The sequence below is a fragment of the Manis pentadactyla genome, chromosome 12 (genome assembly GCF_030020395.1).
Source record: "Manis pentadactyla isolate mManPen7 chromosome 12, mManPen7.hap1, whole genome shotgun sequence".
Classification (NCBI taxonomy): Eukaryota; Metazoa; Chordata; class Mammalia; order Pholidota; family Manidae; genus Manis; species Manis pentadactyla.
Window position 1 is genome coordinate 3,885,145 of NC_080030.1, and position 24,874 is coordinate 3,910,018.

Consider the following 24,874-nt stretch of genomic DNA (forward strand, 5'->3'; position numbering starts at 1 on the left):
GCTGCACTGCGCTTTTGTCTTCTTTCTCCACCGGGCGACTCTTCTGGAGCCAGGGCTCCTGCTGCACATGCCCTGCGGCCGCCACCCTGGCTCAGCCCCTGAGGGGCTAGGCCCGGGAGTCTGGCCTCTGGACAACACACAGGCCCCCTGAGCTGACCAGGGGATCCCGGGGTGGGTGAGCGTCGGGTGGGCCCTCTCCAAGCTGCCCTGTGCTGGGCCTGTATCCCACTGCCTGGGCCTAGGGCTGCCAGCCGCCGGAGCCTTGGGCACCCCTGGGAATGGGTGAGCAGAGAGCTGGATTATATAATAAATGATTTAAATATACACCAGAAGGACAGTTTCCATTTACTTTGCATTCACCATGAGGCAGATACCACACCAGGCCCTTCACACTCACTGCTACCTGATGTCCACACCTCTGGGGGGGTTGCGTGCCCCGGTTCTGAGCCTTCACAGGCATCCCCTCTGGCTCTCACTACCATCCTTTGCAGGAGGAATGGCCATAACCTCCATTTTACAGATGAGAAGACGGAGGCCCTGAGCAGGGAAGCCGTTAAGGTCCCACAGCTCTAGGAAGTGATGGGGGTTGACCACCCATCTGCATGGCCGCAGGCTGAATCTTCCTGCTTCCCTTTCCAGGAGGACTCAGGAAAAGATGCAGGATCTGGTGGTGCTAATAATGGCCCCCACTTCTTGAGCATTTTCTGAGCTTTTTACGTTTGGGAGTTCTCTGCATTGGGCCACATTTAATAGAGCATCCCTGGAAGGTGGATGTGGAGTTTCTCACTGACCCCATTTGCAGACAGGTATGCCAAGGCTCAGAGCAGTGGGGCCCCTCACCCAAAGTCACACATCCCTCATGCGTGTAGCACCGTGACTGGCCGTTCTGTTGTTTTCTGCATGAATCCCTGCCTGGTTTGTGGCTCACCCAGAGAGGAAGAAAAACCCTGTCTGCCCCAGACTCGAAGAGCCAGGGGAAGCCAGCTGTGGTTGTGGATGGAACAGCGAAGGGCAAAGCCCAGAGGTGATGGTGGCTAAGCCATGCCTAGAGGCATGGGAAGTTCGCATGACTCATCGACTTCATGATTCAAGAATCCATGGGTTCACCAGTGGAGGAGCAGAGGGGTAGGAGGGAGGCAGTGAGAAAGATGAATGGGGTTTGGTGGGCTATAGAAACAGGACCGTTCCCTAGTGCATTAGGTCTGCTGGTGCTCAGGCCCATTCTGGCCTCTGCAGCTACTTACTCTTGCAGGCCCTGCACCCGTCTCTCCCAGGTCAACCCTAGAGACGATGTAAAGAGGCTCCAGGATACGCCATTATGAGAAGAGAAAGCCATTTCCTTTGCAGATCTCTTCCAATACTCTAAATTAAGTACAGGAGAAAGTTGTAATTTGGCACTGGCTGTCTTTAATGACCCTTAGCCCTAGCAGAGAGAGCAAGTCTTCAGCTCACAGGCCTTGGCAGTGCATATGACTGAACCTTTTGTTGTTATTTATGGAAGTAGAGTATATACAATATTGGTTTCAGGTGTACAACAGTGATTTGACAATGATATACATTCCAACATGCTTACCTCAGTAAGTGTGGTTACCATCTGTCACCATACACAGATATTACAATATTACTGACTATATTCCCTATGCCATACTGAATTTGTGTTTTAATAGCGTCATCCTCTTATTTTTTACAGTTAGCTATAGATAGCAAGTATTCAATATGTGCTGTGATGTAAAGCACATATTTTAAAACTACTTTAATGGAAAAGGAAGTGTGTCAATTTAAGTGTAAAGGAAATAATAGTTCAGTAGACGGCGAAGGTGGGTGTTGGTTTAGGTCAACCAGCTCATTGGAGCCCAGCCTGGAAGGGACTTTGTCTCCTCACCCAGGGCCTGGTTTGTCCCCGATCTCCAGGAGAAGGGGTCAGAGGTACAGCTTCTTGTCCCTGTTGTCTTGAATTTGGACTTTTCTCTCCGATTCTGACTGCTGTGGCCTCTTCCACCATCTCTGAGCCCTAATTGGCAAGGGAATTCGGTGTGTGCGTGTTGGGGGGCGGGTCGTGAAGTTCCCTGTGCTCCCTGGGGTGGGGAGGCGCAAGGTGGGGGAGTTCCCAGTCTAGAACAGGTGTGAAGGCAAGGCAGGTAAACGGAGATAGGTCCAGTGGGGCCACAAGAGAAGGGTTGGTGTGTATAGGGGATTTAGTAGAGAAGCGACTTCAAGAAGGGGCCTGGGAGGGGGGCCTCACAAGACGGGCCTGCGAGGGAAGGCGATTCTGTGACCAGGGGAGTTTGGGAAAGGAGCTAGGGCCGCACTTCTGTATTTATTCTCTTGGCCTGGAGTTCTTAAACTGGGTCGGAATTGCTAGGCAGAATTTAGCGGCTGGGAAGGTGTTGGCTGGTGAAATTGTCCCCCAGAGCCCCAAATGTCATTCTGGGAGGGCTTGTGGTGTGTGCCCTGTGATCCTAGAGAGAGTTTGGTGGTTAGCCGGAAACTTCAGTAAGATCTGGTGAAGCCTTTCAAAGCTGCAGAGACGCCAGAAGGAGGAGCTGCTGGGGAAGGGAGCCTCAGGTCCCTGAATGCAGCCCTGGCCTCTGGCCTCTTCCCAGGCCAACGTGGCTGTCCCAGGACAGCCTGTAACAGCCCTGAAAACCGGTCTGGGGATAGAGCCAAGGCCTCGGGGCAAAGAGACCCACGGTTAGGCAGGAAGGAGTCCCAGTTAAGGTTCATGTCACCTCCTAGAAGCTCCTTTCTGCCATCACGTTTGGTTTCTTACTTGTTTCTTCACTCAATGAACATTCAGGCGCGCATATGAAGACCCCAGCTGTGCGATTTTGTCGTTGGTTGATGGATTCAGTGGCAGGCACTTGGGCCATGAGCTCTGCATCAGGGGGCCCGTAGCGTGGTGCGGAGGCGGGCTGGGCGGAGCCCCGATAAGAGTGATGCAAGATGAGCCTTGTTCGGAGACAGCATCGTGCAAACCAGTCCCCCGGCCCTGCCCTTCGTGCCCTGCTGACTCCTTTCTATTCTGGAAACAACTTGCGCTGCCGGGTCCTCCCCTGACAGAAAACCGGGTCGGGGGTGGGCTGCCAAACTGAGAGCGGGCAGAGCATTCAGGACGGGTCCGCCGCGAGTGCTTCGCGGGATGAATAACAGCTACCGCTCTGCGCCTGCGCGCGGCGTGGGTGTGGCGGGCGGCGAGAGGCGGGAACCGGCTGCGGCGCGCGCAGGCGTTACTGGCCGCGTCGGATCACGTGGGCGCGCAGGCGCAGCGGCGCGCATCCCGCTCCCTCACACAAAGCCCAGACGCGGAGAAAATGGCGGCAGGGGTCGAAGCAGCGGCCGAGGTGGCGGCGACGGAGCCCAAAATGGAGGAGGAGAGCGGCGCGCCCGGCGTGCCGAGCGGCAACGGGGCCCCGGGCCCGAAGGGGTGAGTGTCTCACGGCCCCCCGCGTCCCGGGCCAGATACGTCGGCAGCGGTAGGCGGCATCCCCGTTAGGTCTGTTGGCGGCCTACCGCACCCCCCCCCACCGCGCGGCCTCGGCCCGGTTCGTCCCCGTAGGGCCCGGCGCGGGCGGGGGCGGCCAGGGCTGGGAAGGGTGCCGCCGGCCAGGCCCGGGAGCACCTCGAGGGTCGCTCTCCTCTCCCAGGCCTCAGGCCCGGCCTTCGCTGGCGGGAGTGATGGCGCGGGCCCCGAGGCCGGCGGGCCCCCGAGTCCTCGCGGCCCGCCCGCTGTCCGGGTGACCTTGGGCGAGTGGTTCCGCCTGCTCTCTACCCCGCGTCGCCCGGTTCTCAGTTTCCCGACCTGGGGGTTGGGGGAGGGGAGGGGTGTGCGCACAGGGCCGGAGTGAACGGTAGCCGCGGCCTGCGAGTGTGCAGCGGGACCGCGAGCCTGGCTCGGGGCACCTCCTCTTCCTCCCACGTTGTCCCCGCTGCGCCGCAAGTGCCCCGGTCGGAACCGCCCGCGGCCGCGGCCCCAGCCCTTCGCCTGCTCCCTGGGTGCGCAGCAGGGATTTGTGGCGAGAGCAGACGTACTTTCCAGTGTTCCCGCTTAGAAAACAAAGAGCGGTGGGTGTTGGTGGGGTATAGAAACATCTTCCGTTTTAAAAGGGGAAGGTTTTCCGCGCTTAGGCGGGCTCACCCACTTCCAAACTCCGTCATCTTTTCGAGTGTTGGCTTGGGGCCCTGTCTCGGGTGCTTGGTTTTCAGAGGTGACTTAAAACTTCAAGGCATCGTTTTGGTCCCCGTGGACCCCACTCAACGTGATGACGGTCACCTGAAAGAAAGACGCCGAGAGGCGGTTTGGCTCCGACCAGCCGCTGTGGGTGGAGGGGAAGGCTGGGCACGCTTTTGATTCCCCACAAGTTGTTAAAAAACCTGTGGTAAGGTATACGTTACGTGCATATCAAAACTTGCAATCTTTACCATTTTCACGTGTGCGATACAGTGGCAGGAACGCATTGGAGGTTGAGCAGCCATCACCACTATCCATGGCCAGAAGTTTTCCTCATTTTGAACAGAAACTGCAGCCATTAACGACTTCCCATTCTCCCCCTCTCCCTCTCCCCTCGTTACCTTTTTATACATTCTGTCTCTCCAAATGGCCTTCCCACAGGTTTTTAGTGTGCAGAGTTTGTGGGGATAAGTGAATACAGTTAAAGCACTTAATGAGCATTCACTAAATACTAGTTAACAACTATGTTGTTGTTAGCCTTTCTCTCCTTAGGTGGGAAAGGAGCAAAGTACGGATTCATCGCACAAACATGGGCCACGGGGACTATTAAATAGAACCTGAAGGTTTTAGAGATAAAGTAGCCTTTGTTGGAAACAACCTCAGCTCTAGGACTGCTTGATTAGTAGAGGGTATTTTAGGATTCTAGCAACATTTAGATCTATTTTCTAGGGCTGGTGGAATACTTTTTTGTGTGGTTATTTTGTTTCTGTTCTTTTTATGTTGCAAAGCTCTGGAAGCAAAACTAGAATAAAGCCCATGCCCAGAGGGGGAGGCCACCTAAGGTTGTGTAGTTAGGTAGTACACTGTGTTAGAAGTAACTGGAGTTACCTGGTACGGTGCATGGAGGGGCCTCCCGGCATCCTGATCAGCTGGGGGCCGGAAACTTCTTCAGGAGGAGGAGGAGGAGGGATGATGATGAGAGGAGGGCGGAGACTTGGGATTTAGGCCTGTGCTGTACTTACAAAGAGCTGGAGCTGCCAGTAGCACGTGATGCTGGACCGCTGTGGGCAATGAGCTCCAGGCTGAAGAATTTAGATCTGTCTTGAAAGACTTTGAGGGGTGGGAAATGGGTGAAACTTGGTTCCTCTGACTTTTGTCTCCACCAGGAGTAGAGTGTGCTGTAAACCAAAATGGCAGTGAGCCAGCAAGCTTGACCAAAGACGCCAGACAAAGGCTTGTTTTGCAGTTCCGTTTCTTCTGGCGTGGGAGGAGGATTTTTTTTTTTTTTTTTTGATGAGAAAGCGATTCCATCTAAAGTCAGTAGTTCAGGTTTAGGGTGTACTTAGTCAGAAGGGAAAAAGCATTTCTTTAAGAGGATTATGTACGCCTAGGATTGGTTTGTTTGTTTTTTAAAGGTTGTAAGTATATCTAAAATCAGTGACTTAGTTTACTCCCCTTCCAGATTAATCTTGTGGCTGAATCAGAAAACTGAGAGACGGATTGCTTATTTTAAAAATAAAAATTTATATTTAGTATAGATTCCCGGGAAGGTAATGTTAGTGTAATTCTGTCTTACTGAGAGAAAACATTTAAAAATTGAGGAAACTTAGGTTAAGGATATTGATCCCAAGAGTCTAGGAGAGGCCATCTGACTCTTAAGGCCCTTGCTGCTTTCATGTTACTACCCTGGTATCCCAGTGAACAGTCATTTGACGTGTTTTATTTGAACCAAATTCACTGCTCTGCAGTGATTTGTGTGTGTTAAAGTCTAATCAATATATGCAGTGGTAGAAGGCTAGTAGTGAATCAGTCCCCCTCCCCAACCTCCTCAAGAAAACCAGTGGTACAGAAGTACGTCTTTGCCATAGTTACTGTGTGCCAAGTCTCTCCTGCAAACCTGTAAGTATGGATAGTGACCCCCTTTACAGATGAGGAAACTGATGCCAGAGAGGTGTTGAAGCTGGGGTTCAGACCTCGAATGTGACCCTTCCTCTTAGTCGCCTGCAGGACTGCTCCCTGAGATACTGTGCTTAACATTTGCCAAGCTGCTTTTGGTCAGGCTGTTTGTGGATTTCACAGCACCCCTGCGAGCTGCCGTGGATACAGGCTTTGCTGATTCTGCTAGCCAAGAACTGGAGAGGTAAAACGCTGAAGTTGTGGGGAGCTCAGTGGTGGACCTGAGCTGGAGTCGTCCTCTGAATGGTGCTTTCTGGTGCCACCCAGAAGAGTCATAGTCTTCTCCCCCAGAGGATGTGATTAGGATCTCAGGGTATTGGGGTTGCCATTCAGATTGCACTCTTGACTGAAAAACTATAAAGGTAATGAGCATATACAGGGCCATGTCACCGAGGCATGTGAGGGGCGGGGTCTCCCTGTGGCAGTGAGGGGAGCAGCCACTCAGTGTTTTTTCTTCCAGTTGTGATCTTTATGTACAGTGTAATTCTAGTGTGGAGGAGTAGGACTTGACAAATGGCCCATTTCACAGCCATATGAAACATTGTTTTAATGACTTGGAAGGAACTTAACCAGGTATCTTAGGCTTGTGTTTATCAGTGTATTGTGAAGTATATGGCTAGAAAGTCAGGTTAGTATTATATTGTGTGTATGTAGAGCCTCAGGCCGGTGATTGGTACCAGCATCGGATGCAGTGTGCACAGGCAGTTGGCCACTGAGAGCCAGTTAACAGGGAGAATTTTTGTAAGACATTTAGCTGGCCTAAGTATCAGTCTGTTGCAACATGAGTTTCTTTGAAAAAAATCACAAATTTGTTACTTTATGTTGGAATTACAAGTCAAGTTACTGGAGTTAGAGTAATAAGAAAAACTACAATAGTGTATAATTGGCACAAAAAACGGGGCATGTTGGAAATGTCCAGTTTGATTAAGTGACAGTGTATGAAATCCATGCTGAATTGGGGTAATAAAAACATCCATAACCCCAGAGGGCTTTTCTGGCTCCTTTGTAATCCTCTGTTACCCCATCTCCAGCCCCCGCCACTCCATCTGTGTGTCGGTTCTCAGTGGGGTGGTTATTTTTGTCCCTCAAGGGAACGTTTGGAAATGGTTGGGGACGTTTTTAGTATTCACCTTCAAGACTGAGGTTTGGAGTTGCATTGCTCCTGGCACCTTTTGGGTAGAGGTCAGGGATGCTGCTAAACTTTTAACACCCACCACACAGGGGAAGCCCCCCAACCAGAGGTTATCGGCCCAAAGTGCCAGTAGTGCTGAGGTTGAGAGCGCTGCTGGGAATTGCCAGATTAGATTTTCTCAAATACAGAGTCTGTCCTGATGGGCTCATGTCACACCGTACTCCCCTTTTTCCGGATTCTTTGAGTGGGTGGCCGTGCAATTCATCCATATTTTTGTGGGTGTTTGTTACTTTGTGTCGCTGAGTAGTATTTCAGTGTATGAATATATTATAATTTGCTTTTTCCTTTACCTGTTAGGAGATATTTAGATTTCTGGTTTTGGATATTACAAATAATGTCGCTATGAACATTCAGGTACAAGTTTTTATATGGATGTATGCTATATTTTCTTTTGTGTGAGTATCTGTGGATGATTGAGTCACATGGTAGGTGTGTGTTTAACTTAACATTTTAAATGTCTATGATACTCTAAAATTGGAGTATCTAGGATAAAGCAGTATATTTCATCAGTGTTGCCAATGTGTAATCTGCCTATAAAAATGTACTTTTAATTAAAAGTCAGAGTGAAGGGTATATATGTTTTAGGGCTAGAGAATATTCCTCTAATTTTATCCTGAAGGTAAGTGAGAAAATTGGATTGGATGTTATAAAACTTCCAGGGAACCACCCTTAAACTATCACTTCATCTCTACTTGAATATGTGTCTTGAGTGAGATTCCTTTGAGGGCGGTTCTCGACAATTCAGTCGAGAATAGAGTCAGTGGTGATTGTTCAATTTAGGAAAAGGTCAGTTTTTAAGAAGCTGGAAGTGAAGAGAGTTCTAACCCTTTTTAACTTAGTAGGAAACTTCTCAGAGGAAGTGATATGATTTGGGCATAGTGCTGTGCCACGCCTTGGGCAAAGTCCACGTGAGCAGCTCTCCCTTGGTGAGCCGGTGACGTGGATTAACACCCCCCCCCCCCCAGCCACTACCCACCTTCTGCCCTAGTTTATTCTGAGCCGTAAGGATGCAGGGGCACAAATGGATTAGACACTTTGTTACCTGCTTTGGCTGTAATTATTTGTACATTTTGTAGCTAATAGGTGAACTGAGTGGTCTGTGAAAACTGGGGGTGTCCCCTGTATCAATGCTTTTTTATGTAAATTATCAGAATGTTTTTTAATGTAAATCATAGAACATTTGGGCTTCAAAGGAAACCAGTTAATGTTAAAATATATGTGTATCCACAGACCCTTTGTAGGTCCATGAAATATATAGGTTGATCTACATTTTATGAATTTTTACTAATACTTTCCTCTTCATCTGCCAAGAGTAAGTGACTCACTGGCAAATAAGCTGTTGGGCAGACTTTGGTGCAGGACTTTGATAGTGACTGGACAGGTGGCCTGTGACTATTGGATTCCTCCAATGTGCTGGGTAGTCGTGTAAAGCATGTGGGAATCTGGGGATTGGAGTGGGCAGCTGGTGCGAAGGACGTCTGATTTTATTGCACAGGCTGTTCACGGAGGGGGCTGCTTTCCTTCCTTTTGCCTGTGTGATACCTTCACTGGGTTCCACTTGATACCCTGTGTTGGGATATGAGGGGCCAGAAAAAAAAATAAACGTGGGGCTACAAAAAGTTGCTAACTTGTTAATTTTCCAAGTATGTGCTTCAGGTAACAATCCGTGTGTGAACACTGCTCCTCCCCTACCCAAGGAAGCCATGTCCTAGAATAAAGACCAGCCCTGTAAATAAAAGCAGTTTTGTAAATCAGTAGTACCATGGTCTTGGCTTTTTCTTTTTTTCCCCATTTTTGTCATGGATCACAAAGTCTGTGGTTTGGTAGTTGCTGAATTCTCACTGGTGGAAAGAATAGGGTTGGGGAAGCAGAAAATGTAGGACCGGGTGCCCTGAAAGGAACTTTCTGGGCCGCTGCTGCCCGGTTGCACCTGGTCAGCTTTCACCAATGTCTTGTCACGTCCCATTCTAAGCGGTTTGTGTCTGCAGAGCTTAGATGTGAAGTGGTGCAGTACGGAGGCCCCTGAGGCAAACGCAAATAGCAGCAGAGGCATGGCCAAGGGCTATGTACAGAGTAGCTTTTAACCCTTAAAAAATTATTTTGATTGTAAAATACACATAGAATTTGCTGTTTTAACCATCTCAAGTGTACAGTTGAGTGGCATTAAGTATAGTGTATCCCACTCTCCATTTCCAGAGCATTTGTATCATCCCAGACACATTCTTCCCCTTTAAGCAGTAACTCCCCCCTCCTCACCTTCCTCCAGCCCCTGATACCCTGTGCTCTTCTGTCTCTAGTCTGGCTTATTTTGTTTAACGTAAAGTCTCCAAAGTGCACCTGTGTTGTAGCATGTGTCTGCACCTCATTCTTATGGCTGAGTAGCGGTCCGTTGTATGGATCTGCCACTTTTTGTTTATTCTGTTTACTTGTTGGTGGGCACTGGGGTGTTCCCACCCTTTGGCTCTTAGGAGTAATGCTGCTCTCAGTATCCAGGTACCTGAGTCCTTTGCCTTCATGTCTTTGGGGTATATACCCAGGAGAGGAATTGCTGGGTCATATGGTAATTAGGTGTTTTAACTTTTTCAGTAACTCAAACTGTTTTCTACAGTGGCTGCTCCATTTTACAGTGCTACTGTAAAACCCTTTCTTTTTTTGTTTTAATATATGCAACAAAGGACATTTTTATTTGTGAAACTAGAGTTAGTTGGGCCTGTGTGCATTTTAGTTCTGCAAAATCTTATACATTTTCTCTTTTCCTGTTTCTATCTTGGAATTAAAGCACCTCATGCAGGCAGGGAGCTAGCCTCTCCCGTCTCTGTTGACCCTACTGTAGGAGTGTGCGAAGGTCTGAGAGAACACCCTTTTCTTGGGAGTGATTTCTGATAAGTGGGCTTTAAGGGGGGCAGCTACTGTACCTCTTCCCTGTGCAACACTTTAGTTTGCATGTCTCAAATCAGAATCAGTATTTCCGGTTATGTTATATGTAACTGTGGAATTGTAAACCTGGCAAATCAAATATTGTCTTCATGTTGTGCTAACATCCGGACTTTTTTTTCTATCTCTTGAATTCAGTGAAGGAGAACGGCCTACTCAGAATGAGAAGAGGAAGGAGAAAAACCTAAAAAGAGGAGGCAATCGCTTTGAGCCATATGCCAATCCTACTAAAAGATACAGAGCCTTCATTACAAACATACCTTTTGATGTGAAATGGCAGTCACTTAAAGACCTGGTTAAAGAAAAAGGTAATGGTGTTGCTGGTGGTCGCGTAGAGTAGAAAGGTTGGCGTGTCCTCTTTTTGTGGCTAGTTGCTTGGTTATTTTTGTCCATGGAAGCTGAACTGGGTAGAGCATGTGTTCTGTCCAGGGTTGAGAGTTAAGGCCCCCTACCCACCTGATGTCTGTGTGTCGTCAGGCACCTGCATGTCATGGTGTGTGTGGCCCCTCGGCCAGCAAGGCTTTTCCCTGGTTTAATGTGGTTAGCAGGGCTCCAAGCTTGAGGGGAGCCTCTGTTACGGACATTTTTGAATTCTTCAGATTAGGTGGGAGAGGTTTTTTCTTTTCTATTTTTTTCTTTCTTTTTTTAGCTTTTTAATTCTGGCGGGAAGATGGTTTGTTTAAATTTTGTGGATATCTTCCTGGCATCAAAATTTGGTAGCTGGAACTTGGTTGCTCTGATTCTAAATTCTAAAATATGAGCTTATATTTCAACTGCCAGTCTCCCATCCCTGCAAACATCACAGGGTAGATGGGCCACCGGCGAGCTGGGCACAGGGCAGCTGTTGCCATGCCGCACATCAGTCGGCCCGGGAGAGGGCAAGCTGCGCAGGCTCTGCTGCCACCGGAAGGCCCAGGAGGGCAGGTGCCCCCTGGGGTCCTCGCCTTACCTGTGCACACCACACTGTCCTCGTCTCTCTACACTCTCCTTCTGCTTTTGTCTTCCTTTCTTTTCCTGATTCTTGGCTCTGCTGGTGGCACTCAGGGCTGAAGAGATTGCTGAGCCCTGGTTTAGGCAAAACTATTGATAGAGAACAATTTGTCTAATGCCTTGAGGTCTCCCCTAATCCCCACCCTCAGGGGAAACCTAGAGTCAAATTACCCTTAAACGGAGTCTTGGAAGGACTGAAAGGTATTGATTGGTTTTCTGGAGCATTCATTATGAAAAGAGATTCAAGCTTGATTTGTTAAAGATTCCCATTTCCGTGACCGAGATGCCACTTGTATAGGCCCCGTTGGTATGTGTGCTGGTTCTCCCAGCCTTGGGTTTTGAAATTCTGAACTGTCCCCCTGCCACGATGCCCTGCCACGTAATAGGACCCTGGCCTGCTGGCAGCACTCGGCACCGGGGCCTTTGTGTGGGCGGGGCTGCCCCCGTGTCGCAGTTCTCCAGGTGACTTGGACGGGACACGTGTTGGTGTGAGATGGGTCCTCCTGCCTGGCCAGCCAGACCATTCCTGCCAGTGCTCCTGGGCCAAGAGTGAGGCTCTCCTTTGTCTGAAGGGCGTGTCACGGGGCGTCCCAGATGCAGTGTTCTTGGTTTTTGGGACTGCTGCCTCAATACAAAGTTGGAATTTCTGTATAGTACAGTTGGGTCTCATTCGAATTAGTTTTTGGAATCACCCCCAAATCTGTGTTCTCGTGATTTGGTTGAACCGCTGATTGATACTTCCATTGATAATAAGGTATAGTAGTTCCAAGAACCAGGAATGTGGCTTTGAAAATGCAATTGTTAGAATTTTGTAAGAGATGGAAGGCCAAATAATTTTTTCATTTTTAGGAGTGTGTGAACCAGTTTTGGGACATGATGGATAAAGTAGGTGACATTTTTACTGCTTTACCATTCAGTAATTCAGTTTCGGAAGCCTTAAAGCTGGTAGCAGCAGCCATGATGTTTCTGGATGTAGAAGCAGTTCACCTCCATTTCCTACTTTGCACTGTACTAATTGTGGGGCCAGCTTGGCGGTTTATTCGGATGCTTCCAAACTGGTTCTCATATTCCCCTGGCATACTGCTAGGAATGTCCTGGCTCAGCCCTTTCTGTGTATTTTTTTGGTGGTGTAATTTAGAATTACAGGTGTGCAGTAAATCAGTTATTTTTAACAAACCTTAAAATGTTCTTGTTTAGAGCTCCCCTCTACAGGATAAATCAAGTACTTTTCTGTTTAATTAAATTATTAGCAGTATTGGATTGTGGGTAAAGGGATTCAACAGGTAATCTGTCTTACAGTAATGCTTGTATTCAGTATGTGAAATCTAAAGCGATGTAGTATTTACATATGTCTCTTTAAAAATGTTGGTATTTTCATTATGAGGCTTTAAAAATGCACTTTGGTTCCTATTTTGGTATACCAAAAGTATACTTAAGTGGTTATTTGAAATTTGAAATATTTACTTGAAATATTTGTTTCAAGTAAGTTTTTTTCAACACTTGTTATGGCACAGGAAAAAATGCAAGTAGAGGCCCTTCCACCCCAAGAACATTAGTCTCAAGGTAGAGTGAGCAAGCCACAGAGGTGTGGGCTGTTGTAATCCAGTCACTGAATCAGTCTGGTTTTCAGAGTCTGTCCCTGAGGTGGTTTCAGGACAGTAGAGTAAGAGCTGAAATTAGTGGTCCTCAACTTCAAGATCTGAAAAAGGTTTTGTCATTGCAGCACTAATGGCCACCTCTCAGAACGAAAGTAGTAGCTTTGCAATGGCAGGATGGGAGCTTTTCCAAGCTATTGGGCCCTGAGATGGCCCTACAGACCTCTCCCTGAGTCCTGGTCATTCCCGCTTCTTGGGCACCAAGTGTGCATTTTTCTGTCTTTAACTAGCATTTGACAACATTTTAGGAGATCCTATTAATAATGCATTTATTGTATGAAATGGTCATTTAGAATTTCTCCCAAGTGAGGTCACTAAGCTTGTTTGGTGCCCAGCTGTTTGGCTGCACTATCATGAAGTCAGCATTGCTTCAGAAGATGTATTGAGAGAGCTTTGTTTTGCTCTAAGCCAGGCTGCTTTTTCGCTCACCCCCACCCCCGATCCGTAGCAGTCAGGGACACACAGTTCATCACAGCCTGAAGAACGAAACACTTTCCTGGGCTTCCCCCTCCTGGTGTAGATGTTCTGATGGAGCAAAGGAAAAGTTTCTGTTCCCCTCCTTCCTTTGGGGACTGTGCTTGTTTTTAATAGAGCCATTACTGGGAGCAAACGGCTGCTGTGAACAGCAAAGAATCTCTGCATTGGGAAAGAAAATTGACAGTCAGTGTGATAGGAAATTTGAATTGGGTATCGCCAAACCAGATTTGAAAGCCATTTAAATCTCGCAGCTACCTAATTTTTATCACTTGACAGGTCATGGGATTATGTCTTAAAAAGCTTTGACCATTGGGACTAGGTGAAAATGAAGTCTTCTGAGAGTGAAAGGTGATCTTGGGGATTTTAAATGTAAATAGCGCTGTGTTGCGGCACATGGAAGTCCTGTGCAGCGGAGGAACAGAACGCTGCCGGGCTGCTTGTTCTCCTGGCCTCACCGGGGAGCCTGCAGTGTCCAGGAGGGGCAGCCACTCCAGTGCTGAGCAAACAGCAGTGAGGAGGCAGGAAGGGCAGCGATGCAGTTTACTCTCAGTCAATCTTAGGTGTAACCACAGTCAGCTTAACCTGTGTAAGCAAAGAGTTCTTTAAGCACTTAATCCTGTTTTTATTTAATGCATCGCTTTAAGTAATTTTCAAATTCAGCTGACAGAAAACTGAGGCCCAGAGGGCAAGTGTAGTCCCATAGGAAGTCTCCCTTGGCTCTCAGAGATAGTCTACACTGTGGGTCTGTGGAGCAAAACTTTTTTTCAATTTAAGTAAAAATCCCTACCCAGTCTGTCTGCTCCTTCATATTTTCCTTGGTTGGAAATTCAGCCTGTGTTTAGGAAAGGCCTGTTATGCAAATACATTCAGATATGTGGGCACTTGGGTTGCACCCCAGCAGTGCAGCCTGTCTTTGTTTACTTGGTGTTTTAGGGTTGGTCTGGTTAGGCAGTGCCCTTCTGTCTCCATGGGATTTGGAGCAAGAATGAGCTCAGTCCATAAATGCAGCAGTCATTGTATAGTATGATAATTTATTTTGTCATATTTCAAGTTGAAAGAAACATGTTTTCCAAATTAAAGGGTGCACTTATTCTGTGCACCCTTTGGGCAGAGTGGCCGCCCAAGCACTGACTACTGTTACAGGCTAAAAATGTTGGACAACATGTCCTGCTTTTGAGCCCCCCTGCACCTCCCCTCCCCCCATAGGCCTTTTCACATAAGAATTCCCAGTGAAGCTTGGGCCTCTGTATCCCCTCTTATTTTGCCTTCAGACTTGAGTGGTAGATGAGAAGGCAGGGACAGACACTCCTTGAGATAAAAGTATGTGTGGGAGTCTTAAACCCAAGCAGCGCCAAGGGACTGACTGGCTTACTGAGTTCTCTTTGGGTCGCTCACTTACTTCTCATGATGTATTTATTTTTAAGCAGTATTTAAAATAACCCACCTGCATTTTGGTCAAACATTTCTAGGAGCATTTTAAAATAAAAATAGGAGACAGCAGTTCGATTTGCTTACATCTCTGAACTGATGTCTTTCAGAGTGGAGATGGGAAATTTACGAACTTAGGGAACACAGTTATTGATTGTCCTTGGGAACAGCACTGCTCCTGCTAGAGCCACAGGGACTGCCTAACCTTTGGCTTAACTGATAGGATGGAGGCTTTTGTAATGTAATTCTTTGTTTTTACTAAACAGCTCTACCATTTGGGGAAAAAGGAACATTTTGAGCAAAGTTTTGGTGCAGAGGATTGAAATGGGGTGTGTGCCATCACTAGAATGTTAGGTAGAAAAGTTCTAATTTCTAAACCTTGCTTTCTAGAAAAAAGTTTGATTTGAACTTGCTTGGTGTTTAGGTTGCAGTGACAGCTTTTTGATAAAGTGTCTTTGAGGACACAGTAGAAACTATCCCAATGCAGCAGTATTTGAATTCTGACAGCATAGTTACAGCTGTCTTGAGTGAGGTACTGTGATTCTTCTATTTATTTTTAAGGTTATTAGGCAGTAGTCACAGCTGGTAGGAAATAAACTTGGGGTTTCTTCCCACTGTCTTGACACTTGGCATTTTCATCAAAGTGGAGACAAGAACTGTTGGTCCTCAAATAGCTGCTGCTGTTGAAATGAATGGCTTTGAACATGGCCTCCGGAATGGCCTTGGCTGTTTTGGAACTGCTTTACTTTTGTAAGGGTAGATTAAAGCGAATTTGATGACTATCCCTTGGCTGTGATCATTTTTTGTTTGCCCCACAGTACAAACACCCAAGGGTGAAGCTGTACATTCTCTGCTCTTTCCTGTCTTCATTTCTTTGCACATATCCTCTCTCCTCCCTGTTTTGTGCAAAGTGCTGGCTTGGTTCTGAAACATTGCAGGAAAGGATAAGGGATGTGAGGCTGTAGATTTTGAACATTTGGCCTTTGTGCTGTCAACTGCCATGCAAATATATTACTAATAAATTCATCCTTCAAATTGTTAATTTTATGTAAAAAATCATACATTTAAGTTTTATCATACATTACATTTAAGTTTTTCCTTGCCGTGTTAATTTTAACCTCATAATTTTAATACCCTTTGAAAAAAGGAGTTGGAATAGGCAGGAATTGTTGAGGGCATCAAGAGGGTTAATTTTACCCTGTACTGCTAAGCCAAACTTGAAAATTGAATTGGAAAAGGCTTTACCATCATAACAGTAATCCTTTAAAAAAAAGATCCCTGAGAACAAATCCCCTTCTTGACTCTGGAGAGCCTCCCTAGAGATTGTTTCCCCAGGCTTATGTGTTAAATCTGTTTTCTCCTTGCCATCTTCAAGTTCAGCAGCCGTTTTGGTAGTTGTCTTCTCGATGGGTTCTAACATCTGGTCATGGCAGTCATGAATTGGCAATTCAAACCTTGACGGAAATCTGCAGTCTTTTGGAATGCATTGGTTTCCCCCTTTATGTAGATTAGAATCGAGTGCATCTCTCTTTTGATGCACACTGAGCTCTAAATTTGCATTGATCCATGTCCTTTAATGGGGAGGTTAGAAAGCAGCAGAATAAAGCCTAGTTTAATTCACTGAAGGGAATCCAGAGGCTGCTCTGGTTTTGTGGTCGGGGATATTCCAGCTTCTGACCATTGTAGAGCCTCGTGCTGTATGCAGCATCAGCTACAGCATTTGTGGGGCCCAGTGCAAAATGTAAACCTAAGGCCCCCCATGTTAAAGAAGTATTAAGAATTTCAAGACAGCAACAATAGAGCATTAAACCAGGCATGTGGCCCTCCTGAATGCATGGTCCTGCATGACTGTACAGGTTGCACACCTGTGTAGCCAGCCACCTGGAGGGGTGCGCCTTGAGCACCTATGTATCCAGTGTTCGAGCTCATTTCTTTGGTGTTGCAGTGCATTTACCTGCTTCACCAGGAAGCGTGTGTGGGCACAACTGTTTTCCTCCTTTCCCCCAGAAGCAAACCACTCAGACTTTATTCCTGTAGGTTTGGATTGCCTCTAGTCATGATGAGTATTACGGACAGGGAAATTGATATGGAAATTTGTGGAAATAGCTTGTTTGTGGTGGGAGGAAAATCAAGGACATGTTGTTCTGTGTTTCACCTACTTTACTGCACACCTGTAATGCCTAGTTCGGTGGTTTAGAGAACATGGAGTGTTTCTGGGCTTTCTTATAAGGCAGAGGCTCCATACAAGGTTGCTGATGATTGTTCTAAATTCCCATTGTTTTCTTGGCTTTTCTCCCTTGGTTTATGTGTCGTCTGGAAACTGATTTGTAGTTGGTGAGGTAACATACGTGGAGCTCTTAATGGACGCTGAAGGAAAGTCAAGGGTAAGTGTCTGAGAGAATTTCTTCTGTGGATTTACTACATGAAAAATGTATCTGTATGGTGGCGTGGAATCGAATGAAGTCAGGAAGGCAGTGAGTGCTCATGTCACAATAGCCATGTTTGAGTTTGCCAAACATTTGAGTGCGGTGGGAGGGGGTTTGCAAACAGGAGTCCCGCTTTTCCAAATGGCTGGCCAAAGAGCTTTTTGGTATTCTGTTTGGATGCCCAATTTGGATAACTGGGGACCAATAGCAGCATTGTCTCTTTGTTAACAGAGGAATTGGCTGTGTGTGAATTATGCATGGAATTTTAGCGGTGGTATATTAATGTAAAACGTGTGTTCTCGTCTAGAAAATGTTACTCGGTTGTTTGCTGAATTTGAAAGTTGTGTGAACCAAAGATTCTGAAAAGTTGCCTTTGTGCCAGTAAATTGTAAAACAAATATTAAAACCTGAATGTTTAAAATTGGCCTAGTTTAAAGAGAAAATAACTGTTTTCTGTCGTGCAATAGAATGGTTTAGAATAATTGAAAGGATGGATTTAGGAGTAGTATGATAAGGAATTGCTTGAGTTCAGAGGGAAGCAGATCTAAAGTTTGTGTGGTTTCTTGGAGAACCTGAATTTAGGTCTGCTTATTATAACTTCAGCAGCTACAGTGCAATGCTGGTAATGTGCAGGGAGAGGAGGTAATTAGGAACCCAGCCGTTAATAGGGAAGGCTAGGCGAGACACTTGTCAGCTTCCCCTTAGAAGGGTCAGTTTAAAGACAACTTTGTTACATAAATCATATTTTGAATTTATAACTGCCATTGATATTTACTCTTTTTTTCTTTTCTTTTTTGCCCCCCCTTTCCTTGCTCTTCTGACTGGTCTGTGGCTTCTTCCAAAGGGATGTGCGTAAGTATTGTCTAGTTACTTATTGGCAATTGAGCACCTTCTAAGTTGTAGGACTGGTTTCACTCGTTTTCTTTTGACTCTTCATAGCGTTGTTGAATTCAAGATGGAAGAGAGCATGAAAAAAGCTGCTGAAGTTCTAAACAAGCATAGTCTGAGTGGAAGACCACTGAAAGTCAAAGAAGTAAGCTCTTGAAACACTGTGGGTACTGTTTGGCATTGTCAGGTTGTCCCTGTTTGGAGTTAGGAATAGACAAAAGAAATCGTTGACTACATTTGATGGAGCAGACCAGCGTGTCTTTGGTAATGAAGAGGGTCGTGGGCAGGCTTCAGCGGTCACGCCCCTAAGAACTGTGGGGGCGTGGCCGGGCACATCCTGAGGGGTGCTCAACTGAGTCCGTGTTTTTTTTAGTTTTGTTTTTTCAAGTTATTCTACACCTATAGTCAGTCTGAGCCCTATTCTTGACCCACCTTTTTCTTTTTTAAAGTGTTTGTTACTTTTACTCAAATCCTCTTTAATATCTAATCCAAATCAGGTACCTTTTCTCTAGGAAGAGGGAAGCTTTTTATTGATTAAATTCCCCCTTGACCTATTTTTGCCTCTTCTTGGAGGAAGATCATATATTCAGAGCTCAGAGAGGACCGCGTGGTAGGGTGTAAGGTCCTGCGTCTGTTGAAGGTGGTACATGAGAGGGCAAAGAGTTCCAGAGTAACGTCCACACCAGAGCTTCACAGACTTGTGCAGACTTTACACGTGAGTCAAACGCCCGAGTAACTGCAACGATGGAGTATCCTTGTGACCCAGAACGATGTTTTCAAACTTCTGGGAAAATCACTGATGGGCTTGCAGAAATTACAAGGCCCTGTTGGAAACTAGTAAGATTCAGGTATACCTATGAAGCCTGGGAAGATCTTACTGCAATCTGGACGTGTTCTGTGTTATGTCAGTTAATCATGTCAGCCCTCACCCCCTTTGTTTGCTTTTTACTTAGTTTGTTTGAGAACTGAATTTTACACCCTATCTTCCTCATTCCTTTTGTTGGAATTCTTCTTTGGTGGTTTGAATTTCTTGTTTTAGATTTCAAGAAATGCTTTCCAAACACCCTCTCAACCTCTGAAGTTTTGGAACTATTGCTTACTGTGCGAGCACAGTCTTGGTTATCACTGGTCCAGTTAAATGTTAACGCTTTTGTGCTTGTTTTAGGATCCTGATGGTGAACATGCCAGGAGAGCAATGCAAAAGGTGATGGCTACGACTGGTGGGATGGGTATGGGACCAGGTGGCCCAGGAGTGATTAATATCCCACCCAGTATCCTAAATAATCCTAACATCCCAAATGAGATTATCCATGCATTACAGGCTGGAAGACTTGGAAGCACAGTATTTGTAGCAAACGTAAGTAAACAGAAACATTGTCTAAAGTAGGAAATGAGAGCTTCATGAAGTAATCTTGTCAGTATGTTATAAAAGTAGTTTGAGAAGAGAAATTTAAAATAGGGTTATGCTCTTGATCTGTTTAAAAAGTCAGCCTTGGGGGTTGGCTTGTCTCCTGATAACCACAGCAGTTGTAAGTCATAGGCTTGAGTGGGGTGGCACTGGGGCCGTGTTGACTGAATTTTGCGGGTGTTTATGAAAGTGGCAGCTGAGTGCATTCTCTGCAGTTTTTTTAGTTCAGTGCAGGTAGAAAGGCCGATGAGCAGAGATTGTACACTGACACCTCCCTCATGTAGTGTTTGGGATGAATGGTCATATGTCGTTTCCAAAAGGAAAATATTTTTAAAAGAAGTGGTTTGAGGAGGAGGATGGTAAGCCTTAGCTGGGGAACAACGTTGTTAAGGTTTGTAAGCTAAGCATTAACCTGAAATGTATGAGGGCACTTCAACTGTTCTTTCTTTCAGAGAACAGAAATCTAGTGGTTAAGGCCAGGCCTCTCAGTCTGTTTGAAAAGTTACACTGCAATCTTAAGTTTTTGGGACATTTTCTAATGCTTATTTCCAAGCAAAGCATGTTGAATTCATGTTTTTAAGAATGTTTTTCTTAAAGATGTCTACATTGAGATTTCCCTCCCCTTTATCTTGAACAGCTGGATTATAAAGTTGGCTGGAAGAAACTGAAGGAAGTGTTTAGTATGGCTGGTGTGGTGGTTCGAGCAGACATTCTTGAGGATAAAGATGGAAAAAGCCGTGGAATAGGCACTGTGACTTTTGAGCAGTCCATCGAAGCTGTGCAGGCTATATGTATCCTTTTACGGGAGTTCATCTTGTGGTGAACAGTTTGAGTGTAAAAGGTCTTATGAGTGATACAGGTTTCTGTGGGGAAGTGGTGACTGTGTGACGAGAGGAATACATTATGTGGAATTAGAGTTCTGTGGGATGGCATTGATCCTGTGCAGGTAGAAGGGGTAGTTAGAACCCAGGCACATGCCTGTGAGTAAGCTTTTCCACTGTTGTCTTTTTAGAGGAATTTGGTTTGTAGGGGAAGTCCACAGAATGTTTTGCTGAGAGGAATTGGGTTGTTGGGTCACATGTCAGTCCCTCTAGGGCCCTGTCTCCCTGGTGGGTTGCCATCCTTCTGGAACCAGCACTGCTCTCTGACCCTAGGCTGCTAATCTTAGAGCTGCAGCTTTGGAGTCCCCGTGGAGAACGTCTCCTGTGAACACGGGCACTCAGCACAGGCAAGACTGCCGCTGAGTATCCTCCCGAGGAAATGGGCCATGTCAGAAGTGGGAGGGTCCCTGGCCAGTTGGACAAATGAGTCAAAATTGCTCGTAAATTTGCCATCCAGGGGGCCCAGTAGCAGTTGGGGCACTCTTATGTTTCTCTCTCTTGCTGGGTGTGTTTTAGAATTGCAAGAAATAGCCTTAACTGTGATAACAGCTATGTTTAACGGCCAACTGCTATTTGATAGACCAATGCATGTTAAAATGGTAAGTTAATAGGATCTCTTCCTAATTAACTCACATAAGTCCAGTAAAAACATGGTGCATACATAGCCATTATTCTGAATTATCTTGAGCAAAATTTCTAACTTTTTTTTTTTGAAGTGTAACTGATACCATCTTTGTTGGTTTCAAGTATACAACCAGTGGTTCATCAGTTACCCATATTATTAAATCCTCACCTCCCACTAGTGTGGTTACTGTCTGTCAGCATAGGAAGATGTTACAGAACCACTGGCTAGCTGTACTACCATCCCTGTGATCAAAAAACATGGAATGCTTAACGAATTTGTGTCATCCTGGTGCATAGGCCATGCTAATCTCTATTGTTCCAATTTTAGTGTATGTGCTGCTGAGGCGAGCACTGTCTTGAGCAAATTTATGGCAGGAATAACGTTCTGTCCCTGCAGCCCTACAGATAGTTTTTCCTTTTCACAGTTAGCTGTTGGCGTGGTCTGGATCCCAGTGAATATCCTGCTCGAGCAAGTGATCAAACTGGTTCTCTACCTGGGTCTCCAACTTTCCACGTGTTACTGTATAATGTTCAGTTAGCACATCTGTCGTGAACATACTGAGGTTTTGGTTCAAACAGCCTTTAAAGTTCTGTTGAAGTGCTCCAGTATAAACCTTAGGCCTACTGTGGGAATTACTTAGCTACTTTAAACACTCACTTTAGTTTTTTTGAATAGCTGATAGCTCCATGTGACTAAGCACAAGTTGCCCTTACTTTGTGCCCTTGTCCTGCACGCCCCCCACAGTAACATGAATGTCTGTTTTTATCCTTCCCCTTTACACAGAGGGTGGCAGGCACTCCCAGGCAGACCCACTTGTGGGTCACTCAGTGGTGCGATCATATTAGCACCCTGGTCTGTCTGACCAGCCCTCTTTTGGTGGGAGCTGTTTCCATCTTGTGCTGCTGCACTCGGTGCTGCCAGGAAGGCTGAGGTTGTGCCTTTTCTCTTTCAGGACGAGCGGGCCTTACCAAAGGGAGACTTCTTCCCCCCTGAGCGCCCACAGCAGCTTCCCCGTAAGTATTTCAGTTACTGTGGCTGAGATTGTGAACTTGATTTATGGTAACCAGAAGGCTACAATTACTCCTGAATTTACTGTTACTCTGCAGTTCTCCTGATCATTCTTAGGGGAAAGATTCAAAAGAAGTTTTTTTCCCTTTAAAGATTTTTGTGGGTGAAAACTGAGCAGAGAGATTGGCAGCTTAGGAAGGATTGCTAGGGTTACTGTAGGGTAGGGCAGGCTGCCCAGGAGGTAGAGGATGTCATTGGGCATTTTGAAAGTGTCTTGGGAAAAAGGAAGCAACTGCCAAGGGCATTACAGCCAGACAGCGCGTGGGCTTATAAGAAATTGGTTACCGCCAATGCCTGTAGGCCCCCACCTAGGTGTGCTCTGAGACAGACAGAAACTCTTAGGGCCGACAGATGCCCTGAGCATGGTGCATGCCCACAGCGAGGAATGTGCGGCCCCGGCAGGAGCGGAGCATCTGCAGGAAGTGCCCGGCGGAGGCGGAGCCTGGCCAGCAGACCGCCGGCTGCGGGCGGGGGCGGAGGCGGAGGCTGTGGAGAACGGCCTGCTCCGAGGGTCGCGGGCGGACGATGAAAGTGTTCCGGAGTTAGGTGGAGTTAGGTGGTGGCGATGGGCGCGGAGCTGTGCACAGAAAGTTGCTGAGCTGTACGCTGTAAATGGTACCTTTTATGGTATGTGAAGTAGAAGATTTTTACATAGGGTTATTTGCAATATCCAGGTGGAAACCTGCCCTCCTGTGGGGAAGGCTAGTGATTGGTCGCCGTATAGATTGAAATAGTGCACAGGAATGAAGTCCTAGGTGGGTGGGGCTAGCCTGCAGCAGGAGGGCTGGGTAGGTGGGGAGGCCAGGGAGGACTTCCCACCAGGTGAGGGGCTGTCTGGAGCCGGGGCTCCATTAGAGACTGAGCTGAAGGGGAGCCTTGGCTAGAACACTCGCTCTCCTTTGAGTACCTTTGCCGCTGAGGATTAGTGGGAGAGGCAGATTTGAGGGGAAGTCGGTGGCCTCCAGAATAGGAGGCAGCTGCCTGGTGAAAGCTAACGTTTAGGAAAGTCATAATCAGAGTGACCACTTTTGGTGACTGTCCCTAATCAGGGCGTGGCTGACTTTGGTGCCTGGAGGGGAGGGGGTGTGAGGACAGCCTGGCAGCTTCAGCCTGCATACACTGGGCCCCAGGGAGCCCATTATCCACCAGTTGGTCTTCCAGCGCATTTCAAAGGGTTGAGTTTGAAGTTCTCAGTACTTTTGGGATTAAGTCACCCTGGTGATGTCTTGCTGCTGTATTTATTTGCAATTTAAAAACAGGGGGTGGGGCTGTGTTAGGAAACTTTCTGGGTAGAAGATAGACCAGCTTCATTGTTAGTGGAACTGCCTGCGGCAGAGCCAGAGATGGTGGCCCAGTGTGCTGATGGGCTGGTCTGTGGCACCATTTAGTCACAGAAGAGTCCTTTGGGCTGCTGGGGGGTGGGGCTTGGGCCTATTTGCACTGCTTGCCACCTGATGGGGAGTTGCCTTTTGAGCAAATATTTCTCAGTTCACGACTTAGGGAAGCAGGTGCTCATGTTCCTTACTGTGCGGATGGCTCATAGCTCTAACTTTCAAGTGAACCGATTTTTACTTGCACTCGTTCTAGACCTATCACAGACCCCAACTTGCAGGTGCATGTACGAGGTCAGGCCTTCAAAGGGAGAGCTCTCAAGTGTGCCAGTGCTGATGTAGGACGCAGGCTTAGCATTGCTGGTAGACGGGCTGGGGCAGGGACGGGGTGACAGCTCACACAGCAGCTTTGTTTTTGCGTCTGAGGGGTCCTGGTTTTTCATGTAAGTCGACTCCACACTTCTCATTTTCTCTCTTCCTTTCAGATGGACTTGGTGGTATTGGCATGGGGTTAGGACCAGGAGGGCAACCTATTGATGCCAATCACCTGAATAAAGGCATTGGTATGGGAAACATAGGACCCGCAGGTGAGAATGATGGGGCACCTTGATGGGGGATTTCTGGGGTAGTTACTCAAGTTGGTTATTTGGGGTAATTAGCTGTTCAGCACTTGAGATGGAATAAAAGTTTAATTGGGACAAAATTCCCTCCTTGTTCATCTCTGATTTTACATTTTTATCAAGGCGAATCTTTTTAAGAGGTTCTCTCTCTACCTTTGTTTTTACTCTCTCATGACCTTTGGAGCTGAGATGGTTAAGCCTCAGTAAAAGGAGGCAAAACCAGAGAGCTGGTCTTGCTCAAGGTCACTGGTCACAGTTAGTGACAGAGACAGCAGGTCTCCTGACCACGGGACCACAGCACTGCCGCAGTGCTGCCCAGCCCCTGTGCACTCTGGCCTGGTGGTGTCAGCTCTAGAGGCAGGGCAGTGATGTGCAAAGCTCGGAGGGCCTCATGCCTGACAGCATAGCTGGCCAGGCCTCAGACAGGTGGGGCACCGCGTCCTCTGGTTCAGGAAGACAAGCGGCAGCTGATGGAGGAAGGCTTTGATGTGTACGACAGCAGTTTCATTTCTGTGCAATGAGGCATTTATATAACATTACATATTTTTATGATCTTAGACTTAGGTCTTCTTGCAAGGGGGTGCTTCTCCCTTTCCTACCACTGTTAGTTCTGCATGGCCCTTGCCTGCCTGCCAGGTTGAACTGTGGGCTCACCTCACTTTCAGTCTGACCACCACATCCCCTGACTGACGCCTAACAAGAAAGACTAGGCAAGGGGGAGGGGAAGCCTGTTTTTAGGAACTGCTTTATATTTAGAAAATTTTACCTTTAAAGGTAATATGCATTTCTGTCTAAAATAAGCTTCTAAAGTAAATGTTTCCTAGTCT

At 46.8% G+C, this 24,874-nt stretch overlaps 1 protein-coding gene and 1 pseudogene across 13 annotated transcripts in view; one reads left to right on the top strand and one right to left on the bottom strand.

Moving 5' to 3' along the window:
* The first annotated feature begins 3,266 nt into the window (after positions 1–3,266).
* Positions 3,267–24,874, top strand: part of HNRNPM (heterogeneous nuclear ribonucleoprotein M) — a 34,651-nt gene continuing 13,043 nt past the window's right edge. For 8 of the 13 annotated variants that reach the window (XM_057489702.1, XM_057489704.1, XM_057489705.1 and 5 more), the window contains exons 1-7: positions 10,389–10,566; positions 18,166–18,259; positions 19,280–19,471; positions 20,160–20,313; positions 20,953–21,002; positions 21,981–22,041; positions 23,913–24,014. In XM_057489702.1, coding sequence (XP_057345685.1) covers positions 10,562–10,566; positions 18,166–18,259; positions 19,280–19,471; positions 20,160–20,313; positions 20,953–21,002; positions 21,981–22,041; positions 23,913–24,014 — 658 coding nt within the window. In that variant the 5' untranslated portion in view covers positions 10,389–10,561. Of the gene's footprint in view, positions 3,425–10,388; positions 10,567–17,131; positions 17,185–18,070; positions 18,079–18,165; positions 18,260–19,279; positions 19,472–20,159; positions 20,314–20,952; positions 21,003–21,980; positions 22,042–23,912; positions 24,015–24,874 lie in introns of those variants that run through there. The other 5 variants (XM_057489706.1, XM_057489712.1, XM_057489713.1 and 2 more) reach the window with 3 other exon arrangements.
* On the bottom strand, positions 21,280–21,379 carry LOC118915285 (U6 spliceosomal RNA; annotated as a pseudogene).